Below are 24,879 nucleotides of genomic sequence, written 5' to 3' on the forward strand. Positions count from 1 at the left end.
TTGTTATCCCCAAGATTCCCAGGGGTCCCAAGAGAGGCACCCTCCCCTCCCCTATGCATTGCAGACCCCAATTATGCTCCACCCCCCCACCCCAAGAGAAGTGGCTCCAACAGAGCTGAGGATGCAAGAGCCTGAGACTGATATGAACAAGGGCAGTCCTACTCAGATAGACTTAGAACCCCACACATAGCCAAGTGATTGTGCCTAGTATAAACTAGGCAAGTGGTAGAGCAGTTCCCCTTAACACACACACACAAACACACCTCCCCAAGAGCAGACTGTGGAGACAGGGCCCCGCCCTGGGAGCCAAGGAAAGGCTGTGGCCCCCGCTGGTAAAACTGGGCTAATGACAGTGGGGGAACCGGCGGGGCCGGGGGTGGGGGGAGCTGGGGTAATTAGGGTTCTGCCTGGCGCTGGGAGATCCCGAGATGAAAGGGGCTCTGGCGTCACTGAGATGGTTTTATGTCCATGAATGCAGGTGTGTGTGTGTGTACATGGGGGGTGGGGCTGGCATGTCCTCTCCTTTGGGGAAGGAGATCCATTTTTATGCAGCCTGCCCTCCTCCTTAGATTGGCCCCGGTACCATTTGGATTTTGGTGGGGGCAAACCCAGGAGGAAATATCACCACTGTGGAGTGAGAGTGGAGGAGGTAGGGCAAGCCTTGCCCCCTCCCCAGCTCACCAAGGGGACCAGATTGTTGAGGAAATAGCTGGTGACGGTGAATAGAAAGCCTATATTGGAAGAGGGTGACATTTGAAAGAGGAGGCAGTGGATCCGGTAATACCGTTAAAAAGGAGAGGGAAAGGGAGGTAATAGGGAGTAAACCTTCCAAAAGGATTAAAAACGTGGGATGATTGAGGTAAAAAGGACCTCAGGGGTCACTTGCCCAACCCTCACATTTTAAGGTTGAGGAAACTCTGTCCCCGAGAGCGGTGGTGATTTGCTCAAGGTCACACAGTGAGTTACTGGCAAAGAAGGGCCCCGAACTGAGATACAAATTCTAAAGCTCCTTAGGGTCTGGTATTTAGACTTTCTCGCCAACTTATAAGGAAGGTGCAGGCGGCCCGTCGATACTCCCTTCTCCATCCCCATGGTGCAAACCCCAAAACCTCTGATTCTTCCAGCAAGCCAAGGCTATTTTTTTAAAATATGTCACCGAGCACCACTCCCGCCGGCGGCGCCTGGAGTGGGGCGGGCGAGCGCAAGCGGGGCGGGGGCAGAGGCGGCCCAGGGGCGGCCGGGCGGCTGGCCGGGGTCCCGGGGCGCGGCGGGGGGCGGGGGGCGGGGGCCGGCGGCGGCGGCGGCGGCGGCGGCGGCGAGGCGGCCTGCAGGGAGCAGCCGTGAGCCGGCCGGGCGCGCCGAGCCCGAGCCCCAGCCGGAGCGGGGCGGGGGAGGGAGGAGCCAAGAGCGGCCGCCGCCTCTGCCGGAGGAGCCGCGGGGCCGCCACACTCGCCCCCCGCCCCCCCCCCGCGCTCGCTCGCACTCACACCCGGGCGCTGGAGGCGGGCGGCCCGGGCCCCACCGGCCCCCCATGGACGCCCCCGGCACGGGGCGCTGAGACCCCCGCGTCGTTGCCCAGCCCTGTCCAGCGCGCCACGCCGAGGTAAGGGGGAGGGAGCGAGGGGGCATTAATATGCAAATGCCTCGCGATTGATTATGCAAAGCCGTGGGGCTCTAGGGCCAGCTCCCTGGCGGGCTGGGGGCGCCCGGGGGGTACCCGCTGCCAGCCTCAGCTTTCCCCGGCGCCCCGGTCACCCTGTCACAGTCCGGGAGCTCGCAACTTACGCCCTGGGGAAGGGAGGTGTTGCTGGGAGGTCGGTGGGCCCCGGGGTTCGCCGGCAGAGATGGCGTCCAGGCCTCCCCCTCGAGGGCCCGCCCGGCCTCTGTCCGGCCCGTCTGCTGCGCACTCCCGGGCCCGGCCCCGCTGCCGGCCGCCGGAGCTCCCCCGCCCGCCGCGGTTTGTTTACGGTGCGCCGGAGGCCTGCCCCCCCCAGCCCCCCCCCCCTAGCCTCCGAGGCAGAGGCCGAGGCCGAGGCCGAGTGGCCTTTGCAAAGCCGCCTCCAGTTGCGGAGGGCTGTATGAGTGGGATGGGGGGTGGGCTTGCACAGGCCCCGGGAGAGGGAAGTCTCCCCCCCACCACCATTCCACCCGCCTCCCCAATTGAGCATGGCTCTCTGGTTGCAACACTCCTAATTGCAAAAACGCAGCTTGGAGGGGAGGGAGTGTGTGTGTGTAGGGGGGAGTGTATGTGAGGGTCCCTAGGTGATCTGGAGAGTTGCAAGCTAGTGCGGTTGGGGAAGAGAGGGAGGAAGGGACCTGTGTGGTGTGCCTCCCCGCCTTGTTTCCCTCCTCTTGCAACGTGTCTCTGGTGCCCCTTCTGTGCCTGGGGCCCTCCCTTGTCCGGTGTGAAAGAAAGGCCTGGGGCGGGGGGCAGGGATGATAGGGCCAATGGAGAGAGCCACCCTTTACAGGGGTGGAGGTCGCAGAAGAAAAGCCAGTGGGATAGGAGCCTGCCCCTCAATGCTGGCTCTGGCCCCAGGAAAGGGAAGGGATGCAGGGGGCTGTTGTCCCCGACGAGGGAGGGGAAGCAAATGTGACATGCAGACACAGAGATATGCCCACACAGACAGCCACATGCATGCACACCCAGGGACACCCAGGCAGACTCAAGGACAGGAACTGCTGGACACACCCACATGGGGACAAGGGAAGAGGCAGGCTGCCGCTGCACCGGGGAGCTCTAAGGGGTGGGACACACCCACGGGAGACCAAGAGCAAGGAGACCGATCCATGCACATACCCACGCACAGGGTCACACGGAGATGCTGTCACACACAGGGGCAAGGAGGAGTCGCTGTCACCCACACAGAAAAAGTCACTATCATCGAACGCATGCATGAACACAGAGCAATTGCACACAGCCGCACATTACAAAAGACCCTGTCACTCACAGGCACACACGTGCTAGCATGAGCCCAGTCCCACAGGCATCATCCCCTGCCTTGACAGTGACTGTCACTCAGTCAAACGCAAAGGCAGTTACACATCAACACATGTATACACAACTTAGCAACAAGTATTTTCCTGGACTCTTACTGTGGATCTCTAAGGTTCCGTGTACAACAAAACCTCTACTCCAAGGAAAAGCAAATTCGTCTCTGTGAAAAGACTTTCCTGCATAATGGTGCAAGACATGCATTCCTGATAATATTCTCAGTCTCTGTCGCTTGTCATTTCCCACCCCCCCTCAATGGTGAGCTCCTTGAGACCTGGGAGAATCACTCCAAGAGCTCTGGATCCCACCCAGAGCCTAGCACAGGAAGTGCTCTGTAAATACTTGTTAATTGATTGCCTGGGAACTCCAGACACAGGTGTACTCATTTGCACACAGTCCCAGGGACTCAGGTGCAGAAGGCATTCACAAGGCTCTGGTCCACACAGTCACAGGTCCACGTGGACAGCCGTGTCCAGACATCCCCAGACTTGCACACTATAGCTGTGCAGTCAGGCGCACCCCTAGATGCACACACAGTTGTAGATTTTTTTTCCCTCAAGCTTCCTCCTGTCTTCCTCTAGGCTCAGCTTTTTTTTTTTTTTTTTTTTTTTTTTTGAGGGACAGAGAAACAAGAGCAAAGAGAGCAGGGGCAGGGGGGTTCCAGAGGGCCGAGTCATGGGGCTGAAACAATGTCCAGTGACTTCCAGCAGCTGAGATTATCCTAGCTGCTGTGGTGGGGGGAGGAGTTGGGGAGAGCCAGCTCCTAGGGAGCGGTCCCTCTCTCTACCTTGAAAGCAAACGCGGGATCTAGCTGCTCCTGCCAGGGTCGTTTGTCTGAGCCTTTCCTGGGACCATTGACTTGCCCTCGCCCCCTCCCAGAGGAGTTCCTGCCTCCCACCATGAGTCTGGCCCCTTGTCCCACCTCTGCCCTCCTGTCTAAACTTGGAAGCCTTCCTTAGGAGGCCGTATGCTGGTGAGTGTCTGGGTGAGTGATGTGTATTTTTGACTTGGAATTTCTCTCTAACGCTGTCTCCCTTTTGCTCTGTCTTGCTGTGTCTGATTCTCCCTCTCCTCGTTTATCTGACAGTCTGGAACTCTCACCCGGGTCGCCGCCCCTGTCTACCCCTGCTCTTGTCTCTGCCACAGCCTCCTTTCTCAGAGCTGGGAACTGGCAGTGATGAGCTTCATACTTTTCCAGTTGTTAAGACTCAAACCCCGCCCCTCGCCCCGCCTGCCCTGCCTCTGGGGTCAGCAAGAGGTTGGGGTGGGGGGGGTTGGGGGGCTCAGCTGGCTGCTCAGGACATCCTGCGCTTCCTCAGCGCTGCAGCTGCAGCAGCAAGTTTTGGGGGCTGAGAGTGGGGGGAAGGGACGGGGGTCAGCTAGAGCTCACGCTGACCTCTTAGGCTGGCACGCTCAGCCAGGGCACACCAGCTGGGTGGAAGCCCCGGGTCTGCGGGCTCCAGCCAGCTAGCTCCTAAGCGAGCCAGCCAGGAGGCTCCCCCGCACACTGACCCACTGGAAAATTGTCACCCCCATGGGCAGTGGCGGGAGTTGGCAGGGCCCGACTGAGCAGGGTCAGTGGCACTGCTCACAATGGCCTTTCTCCACACCCCTGGCAGCTGAGATCCACCTCGGAGATGCCCAACAGCTGTGCCCTCTGCCCAGCCTCAGAGCTTGGTTCTGAAGGTACAGCTGCCCAGATTAGGTGGGGGGCTGAGTGAGGCCCTGTCTCATGAATGTAGGCTCCAGCCCGGAGTGGGAATTTGAGCCAGGGGGTAGTGGGGCAGGGGCCCCAGAGCCCAGGGGGGCACCAAGCGTTTCTGGCCATGCTCCCCTCCAGCCATGACCTGTTTGGATGAGGAGGCACTGGTAGTGATTCTACCCTAGATAATCCATAGGCTGCTACAGAAGGGGAAATTGAGGCTCAGTCACAGGGGAGACAGAGCTGGATCAAAGAACAAGCTCTGGTTCCTTTCGCGGATAATATACTCTCATGGTTAAGAGGAGGGATTTTTTTTTCTTTTCTTTTTTTGGAGCTGGAGTGCCTGGGTTTGAATCCCAGCTCTGCCACTTGCTGGTTGTATAACCTTGGGCAATCGATTTAACCTCTCCCATGCCTTGTCGGTAAATTGAGGATGAGAATACCCATCTCGTTCAGTTGTTTTGAGGATTCGAGGAGCTAGAATATATAAAATGCTTTTAAAAGTGCCTGGTGCATAAGAAGCACCGTATGTGTTAGCTGTTACAATGAGGAAGCCTGTGGGTCTGGGGTCCCCTGGATTTCTTGGAGAAGCTGGGTGAAGAAGTGGATCTCCAGATGTCACAGGAATGGGATGGGGGTTGGGGAGGACAGTGGGTCCCTAAGCTCCAGCCTCCTCACCCTTGCTGTCACATCTCTCTCCCCACAAGTTTTTGCAGCCTGGAGCCCCTCTGCCTCTTGCATGTCGAGTGTACAGCACCCTACCTGTCCACTAGGGACACAGCATCCCAGCCACCTACCGTCAGTCAGTCACCCAGGACCTAGTGCTGGCTGATGGATACCCGATTCCCCATCCCTGCACCGAGGGGGCATTAGTGTGACGGGTGGTGGCACTGAGTAAGGACCAGTGGGTGGGTGTGGCACCTTGAGGGCCAGAGCCTGTCCTGGGTTGCCTCTCTTCCCCTGTGAGTCTGGTGATAAGACTCCTCTCTCCCCCAAATCCCTTTTCGTCAGCCCCTCCCCTTCAAGATGCAGCAAGGACAGTGGAGGACAGTGGTGGGCCACTGGGGAGCCGCTGGGGTGGGAAGCGAATCTTAACTCAAGTTCTCACGGTTGCAAAGGGGACTTGTGCCTCTTGGGGAGGGAGGCAAGCATGCCTATAGTGGAAAGAGCACTGGCTGGGAGCTGGAGGCTGGGTTTGTGCCATTCCCTGGTTGCTGACTTTGGCCTGGATTTTCCTCATCTGGAGACAATGATGCCCTACCTCACTCCCAGTGGAGGGTAAATAACATAATGTGGCCTGACACCTGTGTTCAATCCGGGTCGCATCCTGGCTTCATAAGCAATGCCTGTGGATTCTTCTGGGGCCTGGCGTGCTCCAGGGAGGGGATCTACATGCCCCCCTGGAACCAGAGACAGTTTCCAGTCTCTCACAGGGGCATCTGGGGCTGGTGTGTGCTGATGGGGGGGGGGAACATATGGTTTTCAGGCATAGGGGGTGTTGTCTGCCCTCCTCCCTGGCAGGCCAAGGTCGGGGTAACAAAGGGGACCTCCTTCTAGTATGCCTTTGTATGAGGTGGTCCAGAGGGAGGGGTCAGAAGTTCTCTGGGTAGGCAAGGAAAGCAAGGTGGAACTTACTGGTGCCCAGGAAATGCTATCCTTGCTCCCCTGCTCTGAGGATGAGCACTTAGTCTAGGGACTAGGGACTGGGGTTAAAGGTTAGGGCCAAAGGCAAAGCCTCGCCCCCCCCCCGCCCCCCAGCAGTGGCAAAGAGCAGCCCCAGCCCACCTCCCCTTCTTCCTCCTGTCTTCCTCTTGTAAGGAAGAGACGAGTTCTTGGCTCCCAGAGCCTGAGCTGTCTGTTTCATTTTCTCTTTTACCCGGGCGCGTGGGCGGGGGAAAGGGAGCGCGGAGCCGAGGCTATGGGCTATTGGTGGCTATCGGAGTTTTTGTACACATCAGTGAGTGGGTGTGTTGTGCGCGCATCCATGTGTGCGTGTTTTATGCATGTGTGGGCTGGGGAGGGCTCTGAATATCTGCTGGAACCCGGCACCGGGAGCCCGCGGCTCTGCGCATGCGCGGTGAGTGTGTGTGTCTGCACGTGTTCGTGTGTGTGCCGGAGACTCAGCTGCATTCACTTGCTCGCGCGCTCTCTCTCTCGCTCTCTCCCGCTCTCTCCTGTGTCTTTCGCGCGCGCACACACACACACACGTACACACACACAATTTTCAATCTCTCTCTCCCCATTCCCTCCCTCCCCCTCTCCTCCTTCTCTAGCCCTCGCCGCGCGCTGTCTCTCTCCCCCCTCCCTCCCTCTTTCCCTCTCCCTCCCTCCCTCTCTCCCTCTTTCACTCTCCCTCCCTCCCTCTCTCTCCCTCTCCCCGCCCCCTCCCTCTGCCTCTGCCAGTTCTGCTTGGGTGGGGGCTAACTCCCGCGTCCCTGGGGTGCTTGGGAGAACATCCCTGCCTTTCTCTTTGCCTCTACCATTCCCTTCCCTCCTGGACTGTGCTCCCCAGGGCTTGCAGACAGCTCCTCTCTATGGCCTCCTGGGTAGAAGGGAGTGGGGAAGGGAGGACCCCAAGCCCTGTGCCCATGGTGCCATCTGCAGCAAGTGCCTTGGCCCCGTGACATTCATGCCTCCAGCATTCAGCTGCCCTAGCTCCCAGCTCCGATTACCCTACCCCGCTGGCTGCTGGGGGGAGGGTGGGGAAAATGTGCCATGCCCAGCTTGGGGGGGCTCCTAGCTGCCTTCTTGGCTACTTGGATCTCCCGCTTCCGTTCCTGAGGGGAACTGGGGCAGAGGCAAGAAGTTCTGTGGGTTGGCAGGGAAGGGGCTGAGTTCTTGAGCGTGGGTGTGGGCTTGGGGGATGGAGTTGACCTCTGGACCTGGACACCCACCTTGATGCCTGACTGGAGCTGGCCTGGGGTGGGAAGAGGGAGAGGAGAGCAACAGGTGGTTAAGGTTATGGGGGGGGGGGTGTGAGGGATGCACAGTCTTTCCAGTCTTTGATGTTAATACTGGGCATCTGGCCCAAGTCAAGGCTGCTGTTTATGTCTTTCTGTCTCTGATCTGCAGGGGGGAGTTTCCTGTTATATTCTTTGGGGGGAGAGGATCTTTTGTTTAAGTAACCATTCGCCCCCTGTCATATCCCCCACCCCCATCTCCCATTCTCTAGCCTCCAGGGCCCCTTGGTGAGCTAGGAGATCAGACTTAAGGCTCTATGCCCTTAAGCTCCAGAATCGCATCTCACAGGGCCCCCGGTGAGAGCCCACCAAGGAGTACTGCCTCCCTCTTCACCTCCCTCCTGCTTGCCAAGCCGGTGCGTCTGTGTATTCCTCTGCCATCTCATACCTGCCAAATAGTACCTTCCTTCCCGCCTTCACTCCCTTCTTTCCTGGCACTAGAATAATAGTGAGTTGGGTGGGGCTGGCTATTCAGTCCATACCTGAGAATAGAACAGGGTGACCTGGGAAAGGAGAAAGAGGTCCTGGCCCTGAATGGGACCTACCCCTTCGCGGAGGGGGGGGGACCCTGTGTTCTGCTGCAGCCTTCGCTCTCACCAGACTCCCAGGGGCTGTTGGTGTTTGTGGCTGCCCGTGGGAGCCCACGTTGGCATCGGCGGTGGTTTGCACACAGATGCCTGTGTTTGCCTGTGCATGCCCCTGTGTATGTTTGGGCTGCAGTGGCCACCCGGGCCCCTTAGCATCACCCTTCTTGGCACCCGTGGTGTGGAGTCAGGGCCTCAATGCCAGGTTATTGGGGGGGGAGTATCTCCCCCACCCCTAGCATCAGGCAAAGGGGAAGGGGAAAGGGAGGCGTGAACCTACCCACAGCACTATTAATAGCCCACATGCCAGGCCACCAAGAACCAGCTGTCACCGTGGAAACCATTTCTACTCCCCCCCTCCCCCAGCCTCCATGGGGTGGGACTTAGGCGGGGCATGAAGCACCCCCCACCCATCTTTCTTTGTTACCTTTCTCTCTTTGTCTCCCCTCTCCTTCATTTGTCTCTCCTCCCTTCCTCACCCCTTCTGTCCCCCATCCCCCATCTCATCGCTGCCTTTCCCTCTACTTCATTGTCATCCCAGCTCTACCCCCCCATCCCTGCCCATCTCTTTGTTCTTGCCCCTCCCCTTCCTCCATCATCCCTTTTGCCCCTCTCCTCCTCTTTCTTCACTTTTCTCAGCCCCCCTCTACCCGTGTGTGTCTTTTCCTCTGTGGTTGGCAAGGAGGAGGGCTGGGCTTTCTTTAGAGCATTAAGGACAAAGTCCAGGGGCCCCAGACAGATGAGGCGAAAGCCCAGAGCAGACACTCGGAGGAGTAGTGTGTGTAGAATTTGGGGCTAGGTTCTGGGGACAGAGAGTCCCCTTGGGCCTGCAGGACTGCGGAATGGGGCAGTCCAGCAGTGGGAACCTGGCGTGGTGCCCACGGATGCCGCATTGGCCTCTTGTCTCTGTCCCCCCATCGCAGAAGCACTTAAGCTTAATGAAATGCTTCCCCCTCCGTGGGCACCTTGCCCATACTGCCACCCAACCGCTCTTATCTGACAAAGAAGGAGTGGGTGGCCGGCCCACCCGACAGGTGGGTCTTGCCATCCGGCTGTCCAGTCTAGTCTCAGAACCCCCCAGCTCCACCTCCCCTTCTTCAGGCTGAGCCTCCCACCTCTGCAGGGCAGGTGCCAGGAGGGAGCTTGAGGAATTAAGCTGGACTCCAGGAAGAGGGGAGAGACGCTGCCCTTCAGGGCGGACATCCCTACCTCACCGCCCCCCCCCCCCCCCGCCTCCCCACTGCCCTTTTCCTGCCCACAGCTAACACAGGCTCACAGGGTCTATGCCTCCCTGCATGCTGGGCCTTCTGCTTGCTCTGGGTTGCCTCAGAGGCCCAGGTATGTCCCTAGAGACCAGGGGTCCCCAGGGGTTGGTTCTCCAGGCTCTTGCTTGGTGCCACGTGAGGGTGCCCCGAGCACTGGGGCAGCACCTTGCTCCTCTGCCGTTGCCAGGGGTCAGTGTGGCCCGGCTGCACCGATGGGCGCCGGGGCGCCATGCGGCTCGGCACAGAGGTGGGGCAGAGAGGGAGCTCGCCCCTCCCCCCAGCAGGCACGTGCAAGCCCTTGGCAGTGCCCAGACACATTTGGAGTTAAGGCCGGGGCGGGGGAAGGGAAAATAAACATGGTGGCCTAGGTTGGCGCTACCCCAGGTGTGCCTGTGACAACCGGCAGTGGTAGGGGTGCGGGAGGAGGGGGTCCTCCGGGGCGCCGGCCCCGAGGCAGGAGCCGCCCGGGCCATGTGGCTGCCGCTGGTGTTCCCGCCCGGCCTGGCCCCCGCCGGCCAGTGCCCATGCGCTCCGCCCTGGCCCTCTTTGCCTGCCCCCAGGGCCTGCTCCCCAGGGCTGCCCCTCTCTCAGCGTGCCCACTCCGGTGCTTGCCTCCTCCCATCCCTGGGGGCGCTCGGGCCTCCGGCTGGCGAGTGGATTTTTCCAGCTTCTGTAAACAAGTGGTGGCTGCGTGCCAGGTGGGCAGGAGACAGGCGGGGGCTGCACCGCAGCCAGGGTGTGCCAAGCACCGAGGCACAGCCTCGGGGGGGGGGGGGACAGGGAGACACCCAGAGCCAGAGAGAGCGAGACACTCAGATGCAGACGGACGGACCGAAGGAAGCCTCGCCGGGCACAGATAGAAGTGGAAACAGAGGCAACAGAAAATGGCCCTCTATTGTCCAGCCCAAGCCCCATGACTTCCCTGGCCCCCGACCCCTCAGTGCGCTGGCGAAGAGCGGCAGGCCCCGGTGCCCAGTCCCTGGGCATCCCCACCCACTCCTTCTCCTCCCCCTACCTCCACCCCTTAGGGCTGGCTACGCCATTATAAATTTATAACAGGAATTTCTTCACAAGCCAAGAAAAACTTGACCTACTTTCTTGACGGCTCCCTGGGCTAAGGCTCCCTGCTCATTGCCCCCCCCCCCCCAAACCCCAGTCTCCTGTCCAGTCCCCGGTGCCCAGTCCTGGTCTAAGGGGGTAGCAGAGGCACCAGGGGCCACCTTTCTGCGCTCCTGCCATGTTCCTCATGCGGGGGGGCTCGCCTGGGTGCAGAGGCCCTGTCCTGTCGCCCTGCCCTGCCCAATGACCTGACTTATCTCTGTTTCCCCTCCCACCCTGGCTCCTTATCAGTTCCTGGGGGTGGGGCGGGGGGCCCAGGGCTGAGGTCTCTGGTATAGCAGCCACGTGAGGGAGGCTGCGTGTGGGCAACTGCACCCTTTGTCCCCCTCTCCCAGGCTCACACCAGCCGGTGTGTGCAGACAGTACGCCTCCGGTCTGTAGCCCGTGGTCAGAGGGGCAGTGTAGACGGGAGGGTGGGCCCAGGCTGGCCCTGCCCTGGACCCCAGCTAGTGGACGGACGCTAGCGTTTGAGGCAGGTTGTGAGGTGCTGCTCCCCGAGCCACCTGCTTGCTAGCTGGGTGGGTGGGAGCGAGTGACCCAGCTGTCAGAGCGAGTGACCCAGCTGTCAGAGCCTGCGTCTTCGTCTGTAGGGTTCTGGTGCCCACTTCAGAGGGGCACATGTTATCCATTCAGATGGCCTGGTAGTTTCCTTTTTCCTTTCCCTTGCTGTCCTGGTGGGTGGCAACCCAGCTAAACCAACTGGGAAGCCTGGCCCTCAGACTGGGAAGTGTGATTTGGGACCTTGTACAGGAAGTTCTGAAGTCCTGGGCGGGGGTGGGGGGGTGGGGGTGGTGGTGGCTGGGATTGGGGAGTCATAATTTGGTCAGCAGCAGAGGGGAGGTCAGCTCCCCACTGTTTTCAGCACCTCTCTCCATGAAGGCACTCAGGTGGGCACTCCCGATCCCTGCGTGCTGCCCCCACGCCCCACCCTTCCTTCTCAGATACCCCCCACGCCTGGGCTGAAAACTGCTCATCTTGGGTCCCCTCTTGCCTTATAATACCGATACATCTTACAAAAACTCAGCTAGAGGGGTGGTAACAATAGCCAACGACTAATGGACGCTTATCAAGGGCCAGGCCCTTAACTGAATGTCAGGCTTGAGACATGGTCCATGGTTGCCTTCATTCTTTCCCTCCATACCTTTCCAAGTTAGGATGTGTATCCCCAGTGTTGCCTGCTGCACCTGTTGATCTGACAGGTTGTCCTGGTCCCCTCTCTGTGCTTGCCCCCCATGCCCGCCACCATCTTGTGATGAGCCCCCCTAAGAGCCCAAAATGTTGCAACCAAAGGAATCCTTCTGCCCACTCCCACCATGGCGCTGCCTTATCCCTGCCTCTCTCCTCTCTTTGCAGGGACTTCTGGACAGGACAAGACTCTAGAGCTACTCCCTCAGTCCAAGACAACCCCCCCTCGGACCCAGCTTGCCCTCAGCCCTACCACCTGCCACTCCCTGGCCCCTCTCACCGCCCACCCCCCTCTTGGGGCACAGGGCATGGTGTGACAGGCCAAGTGCTGAGGCGGGCACCATGGGTGCTGTGCCCTAGGGCCTGGGTGGCAGGGGGTGGGTGGCCTGTGGGTGTGCCGGGGGGGCCATTGTGCCCACCCCAGTCTCTTGGCGTGCTGGAGGGCATCCTGGATGGAATTGAAGTGAATGGAACAGAAGCCAAGCAAGGTGGAGTGTGGGTCAGACCCAGAGGAGAACAGGTAATGGGTCTAGCAGCCAGGACGTGCCAGTTCCTGGGGAGCAGGCATGTTCATCACCGGCCTGGGCAAACGAGAGCTGAGCTTGGGCCTTTTAAGCACCTCCGGAGGGATGGGCATGAGACCAGCAAGCCTGCTGTCTACCTTTGCCCAGGAGATGAGGTCATGGCCACATGTGGCAGGGAATTAGGCACCTGGATTGAGAGGTGTCCATTTCTGAGGGGGAAGGTAATGCAGAGCAATGACAGGTGGCAGGCACGTGGCTCCTCGACAGTGCTGGGGAATCTCACGTGCCCTCCCAGTGTCCCTCCGCTGCCCTCATCTGAGCATGTGCAATGCAAACAGCCTTGCCGCTTTCCCCCTCTCCTTACCAGACCAGCGTGTGGTCCAGAAGCCATGGCGCGTGGGACATGACATTTCAGGGCACGTGCACCAGTGACTGTTGGTCCCAGCCCATGCTTATATTTGGAACCTATTGGGAGCCCCACGAGCTCTTCCTTGTTCATGGGCAAGAGCGGGCACTGCCATGGGGCTCCTCCCAGGAAGTGGAAGTGAATGCCAACTCTGAAGGGTTTACTCACACGTGAGGGAGGAATCAGCCCTGCACACACAACTAGGGATGCGTTACCTGTGATCTGCATGGCTCTTGAGGAGCCCAGAGGGTCTCCGCTTCTCCCATCGGCCCCAAGTGGCACAGAGCTCTGTCCCAGTTGGCACGAAGCCCCAAGAGCTGGGTACAGCCTGTGCCTATGGCCAGGGAGAGGGTGGGGGTGGGGGTGCTCTGGGGAGGAGTGTGGCTGTTGCCTTGGAGACCAGATCTTGAGCCAAGAGGCCAGAGGCTTGGCCAGGCAAAGCCTTGGGGCCCAAGTCTAGGTCCCTGGAGGGATGGAGGAGGTGGATGAAGCTGACAGTTCGGTGGGACACCCCAGGTATCCCTCCCCAAAGCCTCACCCCAGGCGGGCTCTGAAAAAGATCTGGCCTGTCACTGCATGGCTCTCACTTGCAGCCTCTGTACCTCCCTGCCCAGACTTCTGTGAGTCTGGGCGAGTCTGCTCCTAATTCACAGAAAAACAGGAATGCATGTTCCGGGTCCCCCAGAGCTGCATCCCCTCCCCCTAGCCTCCTCCCCTCCCCCATGTCCCTGCGCCACCTTGTGGCTGTCCCTGGGACTGCACCCAGAGGCTGTGAGGCGTCATCGTTGAAAACCGCAAGCTCAACTGGAGGGTTAGACTGGGCCTGGAGTTCTCCCATACCCACTCCTGCTGGCGGCAGGAGGGAGATCTGAATCTCCAGTGGTTGTAGAAATCAGACAGGGGTAATCCCCAGGGGGCCCGGAACACAGACCCATCTGTGATTGTGACCCTGGCCAAGGTCACTGTGTCAGTGTGTTGGGCCCTGCATCAGGCTCCAGGGGGCGGAGCCCTGCCACATGCCACACGCAGGGTGGGTATGGGAGGTTATACAATCCGTGCATGCATGTAGAGGCTTATGTAACCTGTGTGTGCTGAGGTTATGTAACACGTATGGGCCGAGGCTGGTGACATACATGTGCAGTGACTGAGGGTTGCTAATACCTCGCATGGAGGAGCTCAGAGCGCTTGTCCCGGCTCTGACTCCTGGGCGAGGCGTCACCAGGCACAAGTGGACCTTCGGTTTGTGGCTCTGCTAAATGGAGGCCACGAACAGGGTGACGCTGGAAGTCTCTTCTTACTCTCAGATTCCAGGTTCTAGGTTCTAGTCGCTCGGCACTGTGTGTTTTCAATCACTGCGGTTATTCACCATGTGCGCATGACCTGGAAATCAGGCAACACGTTCACTGGGGGGAGGGGGTGGTATTATTAGGTGTCTGTCCAGAGGGTTGTGTAACACATGGGCATATCTAGAGGTCAGATAACGCATTTGAGAATGCCCTGAAAATTTCATGGGTATATAGATCCTGGTGCGTATTTACTATGCTTAGGTTTACACTGAAGGCTGCATAGTTATTCAGATGCGCTGGTCTTATGTTACGTATGTGGGTGTGTTCTAAAGGTTATATAGCTCTAAGCATGTCTTAGAGATTCTTTCTGCATGAGTGTCATGTTATTGAAGGCTTAACCCTGTGGATATCTTGCAGATTATTGGTGTTTAAGGTTCTATAATGTGCACGTGTGCACACACGCACGTGCGTGTGTGTGTGTACGTGTGTGTTTGGGCTCTAGAACATGCCTGTGTCCCAGCCAAGCCCTGTATCTCTCTCCCCAAAGCTTGTAGATAGCTGGACCCTTCTCGGTGTTGTCAGCTGACCTAGGGGTGGAGGTAGAATGAGGACACAAAATGGAGGGAGTTGGGCCTGGGGGATTATATAAAGCTATTGGATAAGAAGGGGGCTGCCCAAAGACTGGTCTGTGATTCTGCCCACTTTGCCCCCATGCAGTGCCAGGTCACCAGATGGAAAGCGAAAAAGAAAGAACGGCCAATGTTCCCTGAAAACCAGCATGTCAGGTGAGCCTGGCTGTGTGTGCCCTTCTTCCCCACCCTCAACCCCGCCAAACCAGCCCAGGGCTCTTTCGGGGCCTGGGCATGGACCAGCAGCTCCTGTGTCCCTTGGGGAGAGCCTCCTAGAGGGCTTGGGACGGACTTGTCTGGAGGTGAGGGGGGTGATAAGGGCATGCCCCAGCCTTTGAGGATGGATTAGGTCAAGAAGGTCCTCTTCCCTTCTCCGATAACCCCCTTGCCTGAGCCCAACCCCCCTGCACCCCTGGATCAGGGTCTGGGCTAAAGGGCCAAGGGACTGTATTCCCCTGAGACGAGCTGCTGACAGGTGCTTCTCCTCCTCCTGCATCCCCCGCCCCTCAGATGCAGCAAGAGAAAATCCCCAAATGGGCAGTCGGAAGAACTGGGATTCTTGTTCTTAGGGAAGGGGATGGACAAGGTGACCTCTGATGTGTCTCCAGGATTCCGCCTGGACACAAAACCCTGTCAAGGAGGCTGGGCTAGGGGATGGGCCAGGAAGGAAAAGTTGGGGGATGAAAAAGTGTAGGAGCCTCTCTGCTGGGGGCCCAAACCATGCCTGCCTGCCTGCCTCCCTTCCTCCCTCCCAGGGTATATCCCTAGTTACCTGGACAAAGACGAGCAGTGTGTCGTGTGTGGGGACAAGGCAACCGGTTATCACTACCGCTGCATCACTTGTGAGGGCTGCAAGGTACGGACCAGCCAGCTCCTGCCCCTCCCCCGCCACCCGAGCCCCCATCTCACCCGCGTTAAGGCCCTCAGCACCTGGCAAGGACAGCCCTGTAAACATGCCACCTAAAGCCCACCTGTTGCACCACCATTGCTCTCTCTCATCCATTTGTTCATTCACAGTCTCTGCTCTGCCACTCATACGTACGATGCCTAATTTCTCTGGGCCTCAGTTTCTTCATCTATAAAATGGGGATAATCCTGCTACCTACTTCAGAGAGCTGTCGGGAGAATTAAATGAGCTAATTCATACAGAGTATTTAAAACCGTGCCAGGCACGTCAGAAGCGCTCAGTAAACCCCAGCTATCGTCCATCCATTTGGTGGATCAGGTATGAGGGATGTAGTACACGCCCTGCCCTCCAGCTGCTCACAGCCTACCAGAGAGAGGCACACTAGAAACGAACACTGTGTTGCAAAATGTGGTCCGGGGCCACCCTCAGTACGAGCTCAGTGCAGAGCCCCGGGCCCCATCCCACCCCTACTCAATCAGAACTTTTCGTGGTGAAGCCTTTGTGGACTCTGCCTTGAAACGGGTTCCCCAGTTGCTTCTCCTTGCACGTAGAAGGGAGAGAACCAGTGCTGGGGAGGGGGACATGGTGGGGCCCAGAGCGGGAGGGGATGCCAGGGTGTCCCTGGGCAGAAGGGACAAGGTCATAGGCTTGGGGGGGCCTTAGTTAGATCTCACTTTGCTCATTTTAACCTGCAAGGGTTTTCCAGGGTCATCACCTCGTGAAAATGTAAGACTTGCCAAGAAACAAAAGTATTTAAAACTATGTTAAGGCTTCCAGTTGCGCTCTCTCTTAGTATCAACCAAGCCAAGAGCCCCAGGGACTTAGGGTCCCGTAGCAGGGTTCCTGGAGGCATTTGCAAGCAGTGTAACATAGAGCAAGGATCCTCACCCTCCAGGACAGCCGAGTCCCAGAGGAGCATCCCAGAAAGCCAGAAATGCCTCGGTCCCCGCCCCTCCGGAGTCTGATGTTGTAGGTCTAGAGTGAGACCCAGGAATTGGTATTTTTCGTTAAGTGCATTAGATGAGTTCAATGCACCGCAGGATCTGTGAACTCGGACCTTGTGTCCCGTAGCTCAGGTCCAGTTCTGGCTCTCCTGCCCATTTAACTAAGATGACTTTGGGCAGATTGCTTAATCTCTCCAAACTTCAGATTCCTAGTCTCAAAATGGGTTCCTACCTCATGGGGTTGGCACAGCATCAAATGCAATGATGCACCAAAAATAAATAAATAAATAAATAAATAAATAAATAAGGCTTATAAGTGCCTCATACTGAGCATTCAGCACATATTAGCTCTTGGTATTGTTACTGCCATCTTGATTCTTGAGGTTTTACCTTTAAAGCAAAGACAAAACCCGATACATAGAATTAAACAGTTTCTCTTAAAGCTACTAGAAGTGTCCATACACAGTGCCTTTTCTTGATTTTTTTAACCCCCCCCCCATTTCAAGAATTCCACCTGCATGAGCAGCAAGCAGCATGTATAAGGATGGTTTGGGGGGCAGGGGTCAGTTTTATTTTCCGAGTTGTTTAGCAAGATGGAAAATGAGGTACCCGTTGGACTTCCAAAGCTGCTGTTCCTTCAGGCGTCATAGCACCTAGCACCATCCCAGGCTCATGTCTCTGTACTATGATCCTCATCCTTACCCCTGCCACTGCCACCACCCACACGCCCCTGCCCCCCCACAGCCTAGGAGCTGAGGACACGTATTTCTAAGGTCCTTTGGCCCAGCCAAGTGATCCTGGGCTTGCTGGTGTCAGGAGGATGCCAGGTCCCCTCACTAACCCTCCACGCCCCAGTGAACTGCATGGTCAGTTAGGGAAGGGGAGGTCACGATCACTCCGTGCTCCAATCTCCCTCCACCCCAGGGCTTCTTTCGCCGCACAATCCAGAAGAACCTCCATCCCACCTACTCCTGCAAATATGACAGCTGTTGTGTCATCGACAAGATCACCCGCAACCAGTGCCAGCTGTGTCGTTTCAAGAAGTGCATCGCCGTGGGCATGGCCATGGACTGTAAGGGGACGGGGGTGGGGTGGGGGGGTGGAGCCAAGTGGCTGTGGCTGGGCGGGCGGGGGAGGGGGGGCTGGTTCAGGTATGACTGCTTCCTGCCAGGGGATCCTCAGGGCCCACAGCACAGAGTGACGATCCAGGTCAGGCGGATGGTGGAGTGAGTGTTCAGGATCTTGGTCCCTGCTGCCCTTATCCCTGGGGAAAAGGAAGCAGGAACCCTCCATGAGCCCTACTTCCTCCCGGTGCCTACCTGCCTTGCAGCAGGCCAGGGCCTTAGAGTTGTCAGGTAGAAAGAAGTCCTGAGGACCCCGGCCTAGCACAGTGTTCTTGACTACAAGAGAAGGCACCCCACTTCTGGGTGAGAGAGGGCATCTTGCATCGGCTAGGGATCAGGTAGCAGGGTCTTCTAGTAACCACTGCCGTCGTCACCCTTTAGACCAGGATGTGATAATCGTCTGGATCAGCTCAAATTGGGAGTTGATGTGGTCCCAGCTGATTATCATGATCCAGGTTGTACCACCCAACTTCCAGGTGATCTGGGAAGTCACTTAACCTTTCCGGCCCTCAGTTTCCCAACCTGTACATTGGGAAGAGTAGTTTCTGAGCAGGTTGTGGAGAGTGGCATGCAAAGGGCGCCGCGTCTCTCTGCCGTTGACAGTGGTTCTAGATGACTCGAAGCGGGTGGCCAAGCGCAAGCTGATTGAGCAGAACCGGGAGCGGCGACGGAAGGAGGAAATGATCCGATCACTGCAGCAGCGACCAGAGCCCACTCCCGAAGAGTGGGACCTGATCCATGTTGCCACAGAGGCCCATCGCAGCACGAATGCCCAGGGCAGCCACTGGAAGCAGAGGCGGAAATTCCTGGTAAGGAGGGAGGGGGCTCGCGGAGGGCGGCAGCCAAGTGCCCAGGAGGGAGAACGAGCTCAGAGCCTTGCCTCCTTCGGGAAGCCTTCTTAGTTTAATCTGACCCGAAGCTAATGCTCTCTGCAACTTGGCGATCCTGAGTCATGCACCCGTGTGTGGGTTGCTGCTGTCAGAGGCCTGCCTGGTCCATCCGACTGGGGGCTCCAGGAGGACAGGGCCTGGCCCTCCTCATTGAATTTCCAGAGAGCAGGGGCAACCTCTCCCTTTTTTCCTGCCCACAGTGACTGGGAGGAGAGGGTGAGGACACAGTTATGTAACAGCATTTGGGGGCACCTGATGGGTGCCAGGCATTGTGTTAGGGCCCTGGCAAAACTGAGTGCTGAGTGAATGGTCGGCTAGGGAAGAGATGGACAGTTGGTTGTATATGGCGAGTGAAGGCAAGGGAACTGGCGCCTGGTTCCTGGGGGGGTGTGCCAGTGGGTGGAACAGTATATTGCCAAGAGCACAGGCTCCAAGACCAAGCACATGTGGGTATAATGGTCAGGAGTCAGGCTGCCTGGGTTCTGATCCTGGTTCTACCACTTACTAGTCTTGTGACCTTGGGCTTATTACTTAGCTGCCCTATGCCTCAGTTTCCTCATCTGTCAAACGGTGGTAAGTAGAACATCCTCCTCATAAGGTTAAATGAGATATATAAAACCTGTCGCCTCGTGCCTACCTGCGTATTAAATATTCAATAAACATAGCTTCTATTATTATGATATTACTTCTACTACTGTTGTGATCATTGTTATTATTAGCCGACTTGTTGGTCTGGCTCTGATCTATTCTCTGCCCCAAGGTGAAGGAGAAGCGTTAGGCCCGGGACACAGCAGTCCCCGGGACACTGGCGGCCCCTCGTCCCCAACCTGCCTTGGAGCTCCCCCTGGTGGGCAGGGAGCCTCAGTGAGAGGTGGAAAGGGGTCTGCAGCCCCAGCTGACCCCTGTCTCTTCCCTTAGCCGGATGACATCGGCCAGTCACCCATCGTCTCTATGCCGGATGGAGACAAGGTGGACCTAGAGGCCTTCAGCGAGTTTACCAAGATCATCACCCCGGCCATCACCCGTGTGGTGGACTTTGCCAAAAAACTGCCCATGTTCTCCGAGGTGAGTGGCGGATGGGAAGAGGCATGGTGCCACACTGGAGGGGAACTGGGCCTGCTCCCTGGGTCACCCAGTGTCAGCACATGCTCATCTGAGGTTCTCTGGACAGGGAGCAGTTCCTGTAGGTCAACACATAGCGAACACGCACGCACGCATGTACACATGGACGTGCATACGCACGCACGCACACGCACGCACGCACGGCTAGCCAGTGCCTAAGGAACCAAGAGGCTCCCAAGTGTCCAGCCTCCCAACCCCTCCCTGCCCCTTTCCCCCCACATCTCCATGACCATCCTGGCTCCAGCAGCTTGAACGTTCTCATTTTCAAGAGCACTAACTCTGGGCGCAGGCTGTCTTACTAGCTGTGTGTCCTTGGCCACGTTACCCAACCGCGTACCTCACTTCCGCCCTCTGCAGTCGGGCTGCAGATAATGATGGGAGCTAACTCATAGGCATGATTGTGAGGTTTAACGACGAAGGGCATGCCCGCGGCCCAGAGCAAGGTTAGCTGTTCGGAGTACACCTTACTGGCTGAGGCCGGTGGGGACCTCACAGCTCCCAAAGCACACCCCCAGGGGACACTCGCGGGGAGGCAGGGGCGTGCTGAGCCTCCCTGTGGCCCTGCCACTCCGCAGCTGCCTTGCGAAGACCAGATCATCCTCCTGAAGGGGTGCTGCATGGAGATCATGTCCCTGCGGGCGGCTGTCCGCTATGACCCCGAGAGCGACACCCTGACGCTGAGTGGGGAGATGGCCGTCAAGCGGGAGCAGCTCAAGAATGGCGGCCTGGGCGTAGTCTCGGACGCCATCTTTGAACTGGGCAAGTCACTCTCTGCCTTTAACCTGGATGATACGGAAGTGGCTCTGCTGCAGGCTGTGCTGCTAATGTCAACAGGTACCTGCCTCCTGGCTGGGAGGGCTCAGAAGCTTCCAGGGGCCTGGAGCTTGGCCGGGCCCTGGGCCCCGCACTCTCCTCTTCCCTGAATGCTACAGTCTTTGTCTGTCCCCCAAGCTTACCTCTGTCCCTGGGCCCATTCTCTGTCCCCTGTCCCCTCCTCTGACACCCATCCCCTCCTTGGTTCTGATGTCCAGGCCCATCTGTTGCCTCTCCATGCCTCCTCTGCTCCTTGTCCCATCTTCACCCCGTTCTTTCTCTCGGCCCCCTCATCCGCTCTCTGTTGCCCACATTTGCCTTTGTTCCCCCACCCCCCCCAGGTACCTTCTGTCCCCCATCCCTCCTCTGTCCTCAGTCCCTTCTCCCTGCCCCTCTTCCCACCAACCCTTCTCTTTGCCCCCTCGTCCTGCCCTGTCTCCAGGTTTCCCCTCTCTTCCCACCTCTCAGTCCCTCTGTCTTCTTTATTCGTTACCTCTCCAAACCCCCGGCGCCCCAGCCTCCTCCTCAGCCCTAGCTCTTGCTCGTGTACGCGCCCCGCCCTGTCTGTGTCTCTCTCCCCCTCCCCGCCTTAGCCTCTCTGCCTCCGTCTCCCTCCACTCACTCGCCCTCATGCCGCTTCTCCCCTGCAGACCGCTCGGGCCTGCTGTGTGTGGACAAGATCGAGAAGAGTCAGGAGGCGTACCTGCTGGCGTTCGAGCATTACGTCAACCACCGCAAACACAACATTCCGCACTTCTGGCCCAAGCTGCTGATGAAGGTGACTGACCTCCGCATGATCGGGGCCTGCCACGCCAGCCGCTTCCTCCACATGAAAGTCGAGTGCCCCACCGAACTGTTCCCCCCACTCTTCCTCGAGGTCTTTGAGGATCAGGAAGTCTAAAGCCTCAGGCGGCCAGAGGGTGTGCGGAGCTGGTGGGGAGGAGCCTGGAGAGAAGGGGCAGAGCTGGGGGCTGAGGGAGGCCCCCCACCCCTCTTCTCTCCTTCCTCTCGTCCTCGGATAGATTCAGCTCCCACACACACCCCTGCACTGCCCGTCCCTCCTCAGAACCTCCAGCCCTGGGACAGGGCAAACACATGAACTTGCTATGAAAAGGACAGTGTGGGAGGCTGGGGGACCGTGTCCTGCAGTTCCCAGGACCCCGTCCTCTAAGAAGGTAGGGGAAGGGAGGGAGAACTAAGAGGGGACAAGCCATCTTGACCGTAGGGGATGGAGGAATGTGGGGTGGGGGGAAGATGCCCTCAACTCAGCCCCTACACACACACAAGAGAGAGCCCCCCTGCCCAGTTCCTTGACCGAGGTTCCCCCTCCAGGCTAAGAGCCTCTCTGCTCCCCCAGATGCCTGGGTGCAAAGAAAGGCTTGGCTTGGCTCCTCCCCCCTGGAGGTTAAAAATTAGTCATTCTAACTGCACTTTGGAAACCAGGCAAGGGGAGAAGATAAATGAAGAAAAACTAGACAGAGAGAAAAAGAAAAAAAAGAGTGAGCGACTGATAGAGAGAGAGAGAGAGATGATATTAAGTTATTAACCGAGGCTGGCCCCCTACCACCCCTAAGCACTTTGAGAGCTGCCCCTCCTCCCCCCAAATCAGAGAGAACTGCCCCCCATACCAGGTCCCCAAGGGTAGGGCTGCCGATCAGAGCTGTGAGTTAACACAACAGGGTCCTGGCCGTCCCTCCTTGCCTTGCCCCTCCCTCTGTGCCCCTTCGGCACCCCCCCCCCCAGCCCAGTGCTCCCTCTGCTCTCTGCCACTCGTGCCCGCTGAGTTCCATCTACCTCTCACGCTGGATGCCAGCTGGCCCCTCACCAGCCTGCCCTGCTGCCCACACAGCTCCCCTCTCAAGTGCCCAGCCCCAGGGGCCTCTCCCTGCCCCCCCACTCCTTCCACACCTTGGCACCCACACAGGAAAAACTGTGGCTCCAACTCCTGCCCTCCTCACATCTGCAGTATTAGCTACAATCCAGATGCTGCTGCGCTGGGGGAGGGGGCGGGGGGGGCGGTGTGTGTGAGCTTCTCCCAGAGCCTCCACTCCCTTAGGACCCTGTCCCGCTCTGTCTTCTGGGCTCTCTCTAACCTCTGCCCTCTTCCCCACTCCCACTCAATGCACTAACCCAGACTCGGGGCGGGCAGGCACCAGAATGGGGGTGCCTAGACAAATGGCACTTAGTTGGGGCCCCAGGGGAGGGGGCGGTTGGTGCTCCTCCTTTTTTCTTTGAAGCTCTTTAGGCCAGCCGCCCCTCTGCCCCTAGGACCCCTTTCCCCTCTTCTTTTCTCTAATTCAGGGACTTTGGCTTGAGCCACCTCCCACCCTCCTGGTGAGGAGTGCTCTGTTGGTCTGCACTTGGGTGAGCTGCCCTCCTCCTCTTCCTTTGGCTATTGCCCACTGCCCACTCCACAGGGGAGAGAGGGAGGGAGGAGGTAGCCCTCCCATGGGTGGGGGGAGGAGGGTGGGGCGGGACAGAGCAGACCAGAGGGCCCTGGGCTCAGGGCTGCATGTCGGCAGGGATGGATGGGTGGACCTAGATGCCCCCGGAAGCCATGGGGAATGGGGCAGGGGCAGGGGGAGGGGTGCCAGGGCTTCCTGCGCTTTGCACTATTGGGGCAAAAATGTCTTAAGCTGTGGGGAACCTGCCATCCCACCCTGACCCTCAGCCTGCCACAGCCCCCTACACACACGTACACACACACACACGCACACACACACACACACACACATACGCGCGCACACACACACACGGGAAGGCAATGCTATGCCGCCCAACAGGGCATGTCCTTCCCCCACCGTGCAGGTGTTCTGACGGGGGCGGAGGGCCTGGAAGAACATCTGCGGTCACCTGTGCATGTGCCTGCCCGGCCCCCCTTGGGCTCGTGGGCTGCCCCTGCTGTCTTTGTCTGTCTCTCTCCTCTCTCTCTCCTGGGGTACTGATTCCTGTATTACTCCAGTCCCATGGGTAAGCCCTCTTGTACCCTCCTCTGGGGGTGCACCACCCCTGGGGGCCCAGTGGAATTCCTGACCTGTCTGCTGTCTCCCCCATCCTTCCATCCCCACCTCAACTCTCCCCCCCCATCCCCATTCTCAGCCATGGACATGGTGGAGAAAAGGCCTTGAAGGGGCTTGGCCTCTTACAGGCACTTGGGAATCCCTCCCCCGCTCCCCCCCTCCCCCAATCATATGAGCTGTGATCCCCTACTCCTCCCCCCCATCTCTGACCCCTCCCCCTCACTCTAGGTGATGTGGGGTGTATGTGTGTGTTTCTCTGCGTGAATGTGTGAGCAAGGACACGTGGTGGGGCAGGGGCCAGGGGACTCAGGAGCACCACGCACCTGCTCTAGAGGCAGCTGTCCCAGTCCCTGCTTTGGAAGTGGGGGACAGGGCCCTCTCCTGGGGGCCATTGGTGCTAATGTGGGGGATGGCCTTGACGTGGGTGCTTAGCATGCCTCCCCCAGTATTGGCCCGGGGCACTAGGGCAGGTGGGGCGGGGCAGCAGGTGCAGTATTGGTGGGAGGAGGGACTGCTGGGAATGGGCCAGGCCAGGACAAGGGGGTGCCAGAGCCATGACCACTCCCCCGTGCCCACCACCCCGCCTCTCCATCTCAGTATCCCCCCCATCACTCAGAACACACATACCTCATCCAGCCTCCTCCCTGCTCAGCCTTGGGGAGGGTGGGGGTGGAGGAGCCCCTACCCCTTCCCCTGGTGGCGGGTCTACAGGGCTGGGAGAGGGCAGGGCGTGTGACACAGACACCGTCCATAAGGGGGACAGTAATTCCTGCCCCAGGAACTCCTGGGTGGGGGGAGGGGGCACTTCCCTGGAGGCGCTACTGAATGTATGAGAAGCTGGTGCTGGGGTGGGGGGAGGGGGGTCGTGGCCAGAAACAGGGAAGGAGGTAGGTCCCCTTTCCCCAGGGAGGGGGGAGGGGGGCCGGTAGGGGTGACTTGGGGGGCTCCTACTCCTGCCCCACGTTGACAATCAGTATGTCTGTTACGTGCGATTTTTCACCCCGTTGTGTTTTGGGTCAGGATTTTAAAGAAAGATATTTTTATGGTAATTGTTGCTCGTCTATTTTACTATATATTTATGTAATAAATATATGATGAAAATAACCCCCTTGGGCACCCCCCTTAGATTTGTGTGCTGTTTCCCTGTATCCTCCCATCTGCTGGCAGAGTACCCACCCCACCAACTGACCAGATGGAGAGGTGTGCCCCAGGCTTGGCAATATTTCCACCCAGCCCCCCCAAACGAGCACACACCACAGAAGCCAGCTCAGCTGTGAACTATTGGATTTGAGACAGGAATAGAACAAATCGGGGGGCTAGAGAATAAGGTGGGGGGAGGGAAGAGTGATTTAAATAGGGGAGGCCGGGAGGGTCAGTGATGGGGGGAGGGAGGCAGTTATTTAC

The 24,879-nt window shown here is 58.5% G+C and overlaps 2 protein-coding genes across 3 annotated transcripts in view; one reads left to right on the top strand and one right to left on the bottom strand.

Moving 5' to 3' along the window:
• Positions 1–1,934, bottom strand: part of MED24 (mediator complex subunit 24) — a 37,338-nt gene extending 35,404 nt beyond the window's left edge. Inside the window, exon 1 of the mRNA XM_078065684.1 lies at positions 1,786–1,934. The gene's annotated coding sequence lies outside the window, so the exon portion shown is untranslated. The remainder of the gene's footprint in view (positions 1–1,785) is intronic.
• On the top strand, positions 1,428–24,579 carry THRA (thyroid hormone receptor alpha). Of its 2 annotated transcripts, XM_078065689.1 has the most exons (10): positions 1,428–1,603; positions 11,979–12,330; positions 14,744–14,811; positions 15,411–15,511; positions 17,431–17,578; positions 18,234–18,439; positions 19,439–19,585; positions 20,218–20,476; positions 21,106–21,233; positions 22,757–24,579. In XM_078065689.1, the coding sequence occupies exons 2-10, from the start codon at positions 12,278–12,280 to the stop codon at positions 23,117–23,119; spliced, it is 1,473 nt and encodes a 490-aa protein (XP_077921815.1). In that variant the 5' UTR covers positions 1,428–1,603; positions 11,979–12,277; the 3' UTR covers positions 23,120–24,579. The 2 variants fall into 2 exon arrangements, with proteins under 2 accessions (XP_077921815.1, XP_035935881.1); XM_036079988.2 differs by lacking the exon at positions 22,757–24,579 and having other exon boundaries at positions 1,444–1,603; positions 21,106–22,745.
• The last annotated feature ends 300 nt before the right edge of the window (positions 24,580–24,879 follow it).

This window comes from Halichoerus grypus, chromosome 2, assembly GCF_964656455.1.
Source record: "Halichoerus grypus chromosome 2, mHalGry1.hap1.1, whole genome shotgun sequence".
Lineage (NCBI taxonomy): Eukaryota > Metazoa > Chordata > Mammalia > Carnivora > Phocidae > Halichoerus > Halichoerus grypus.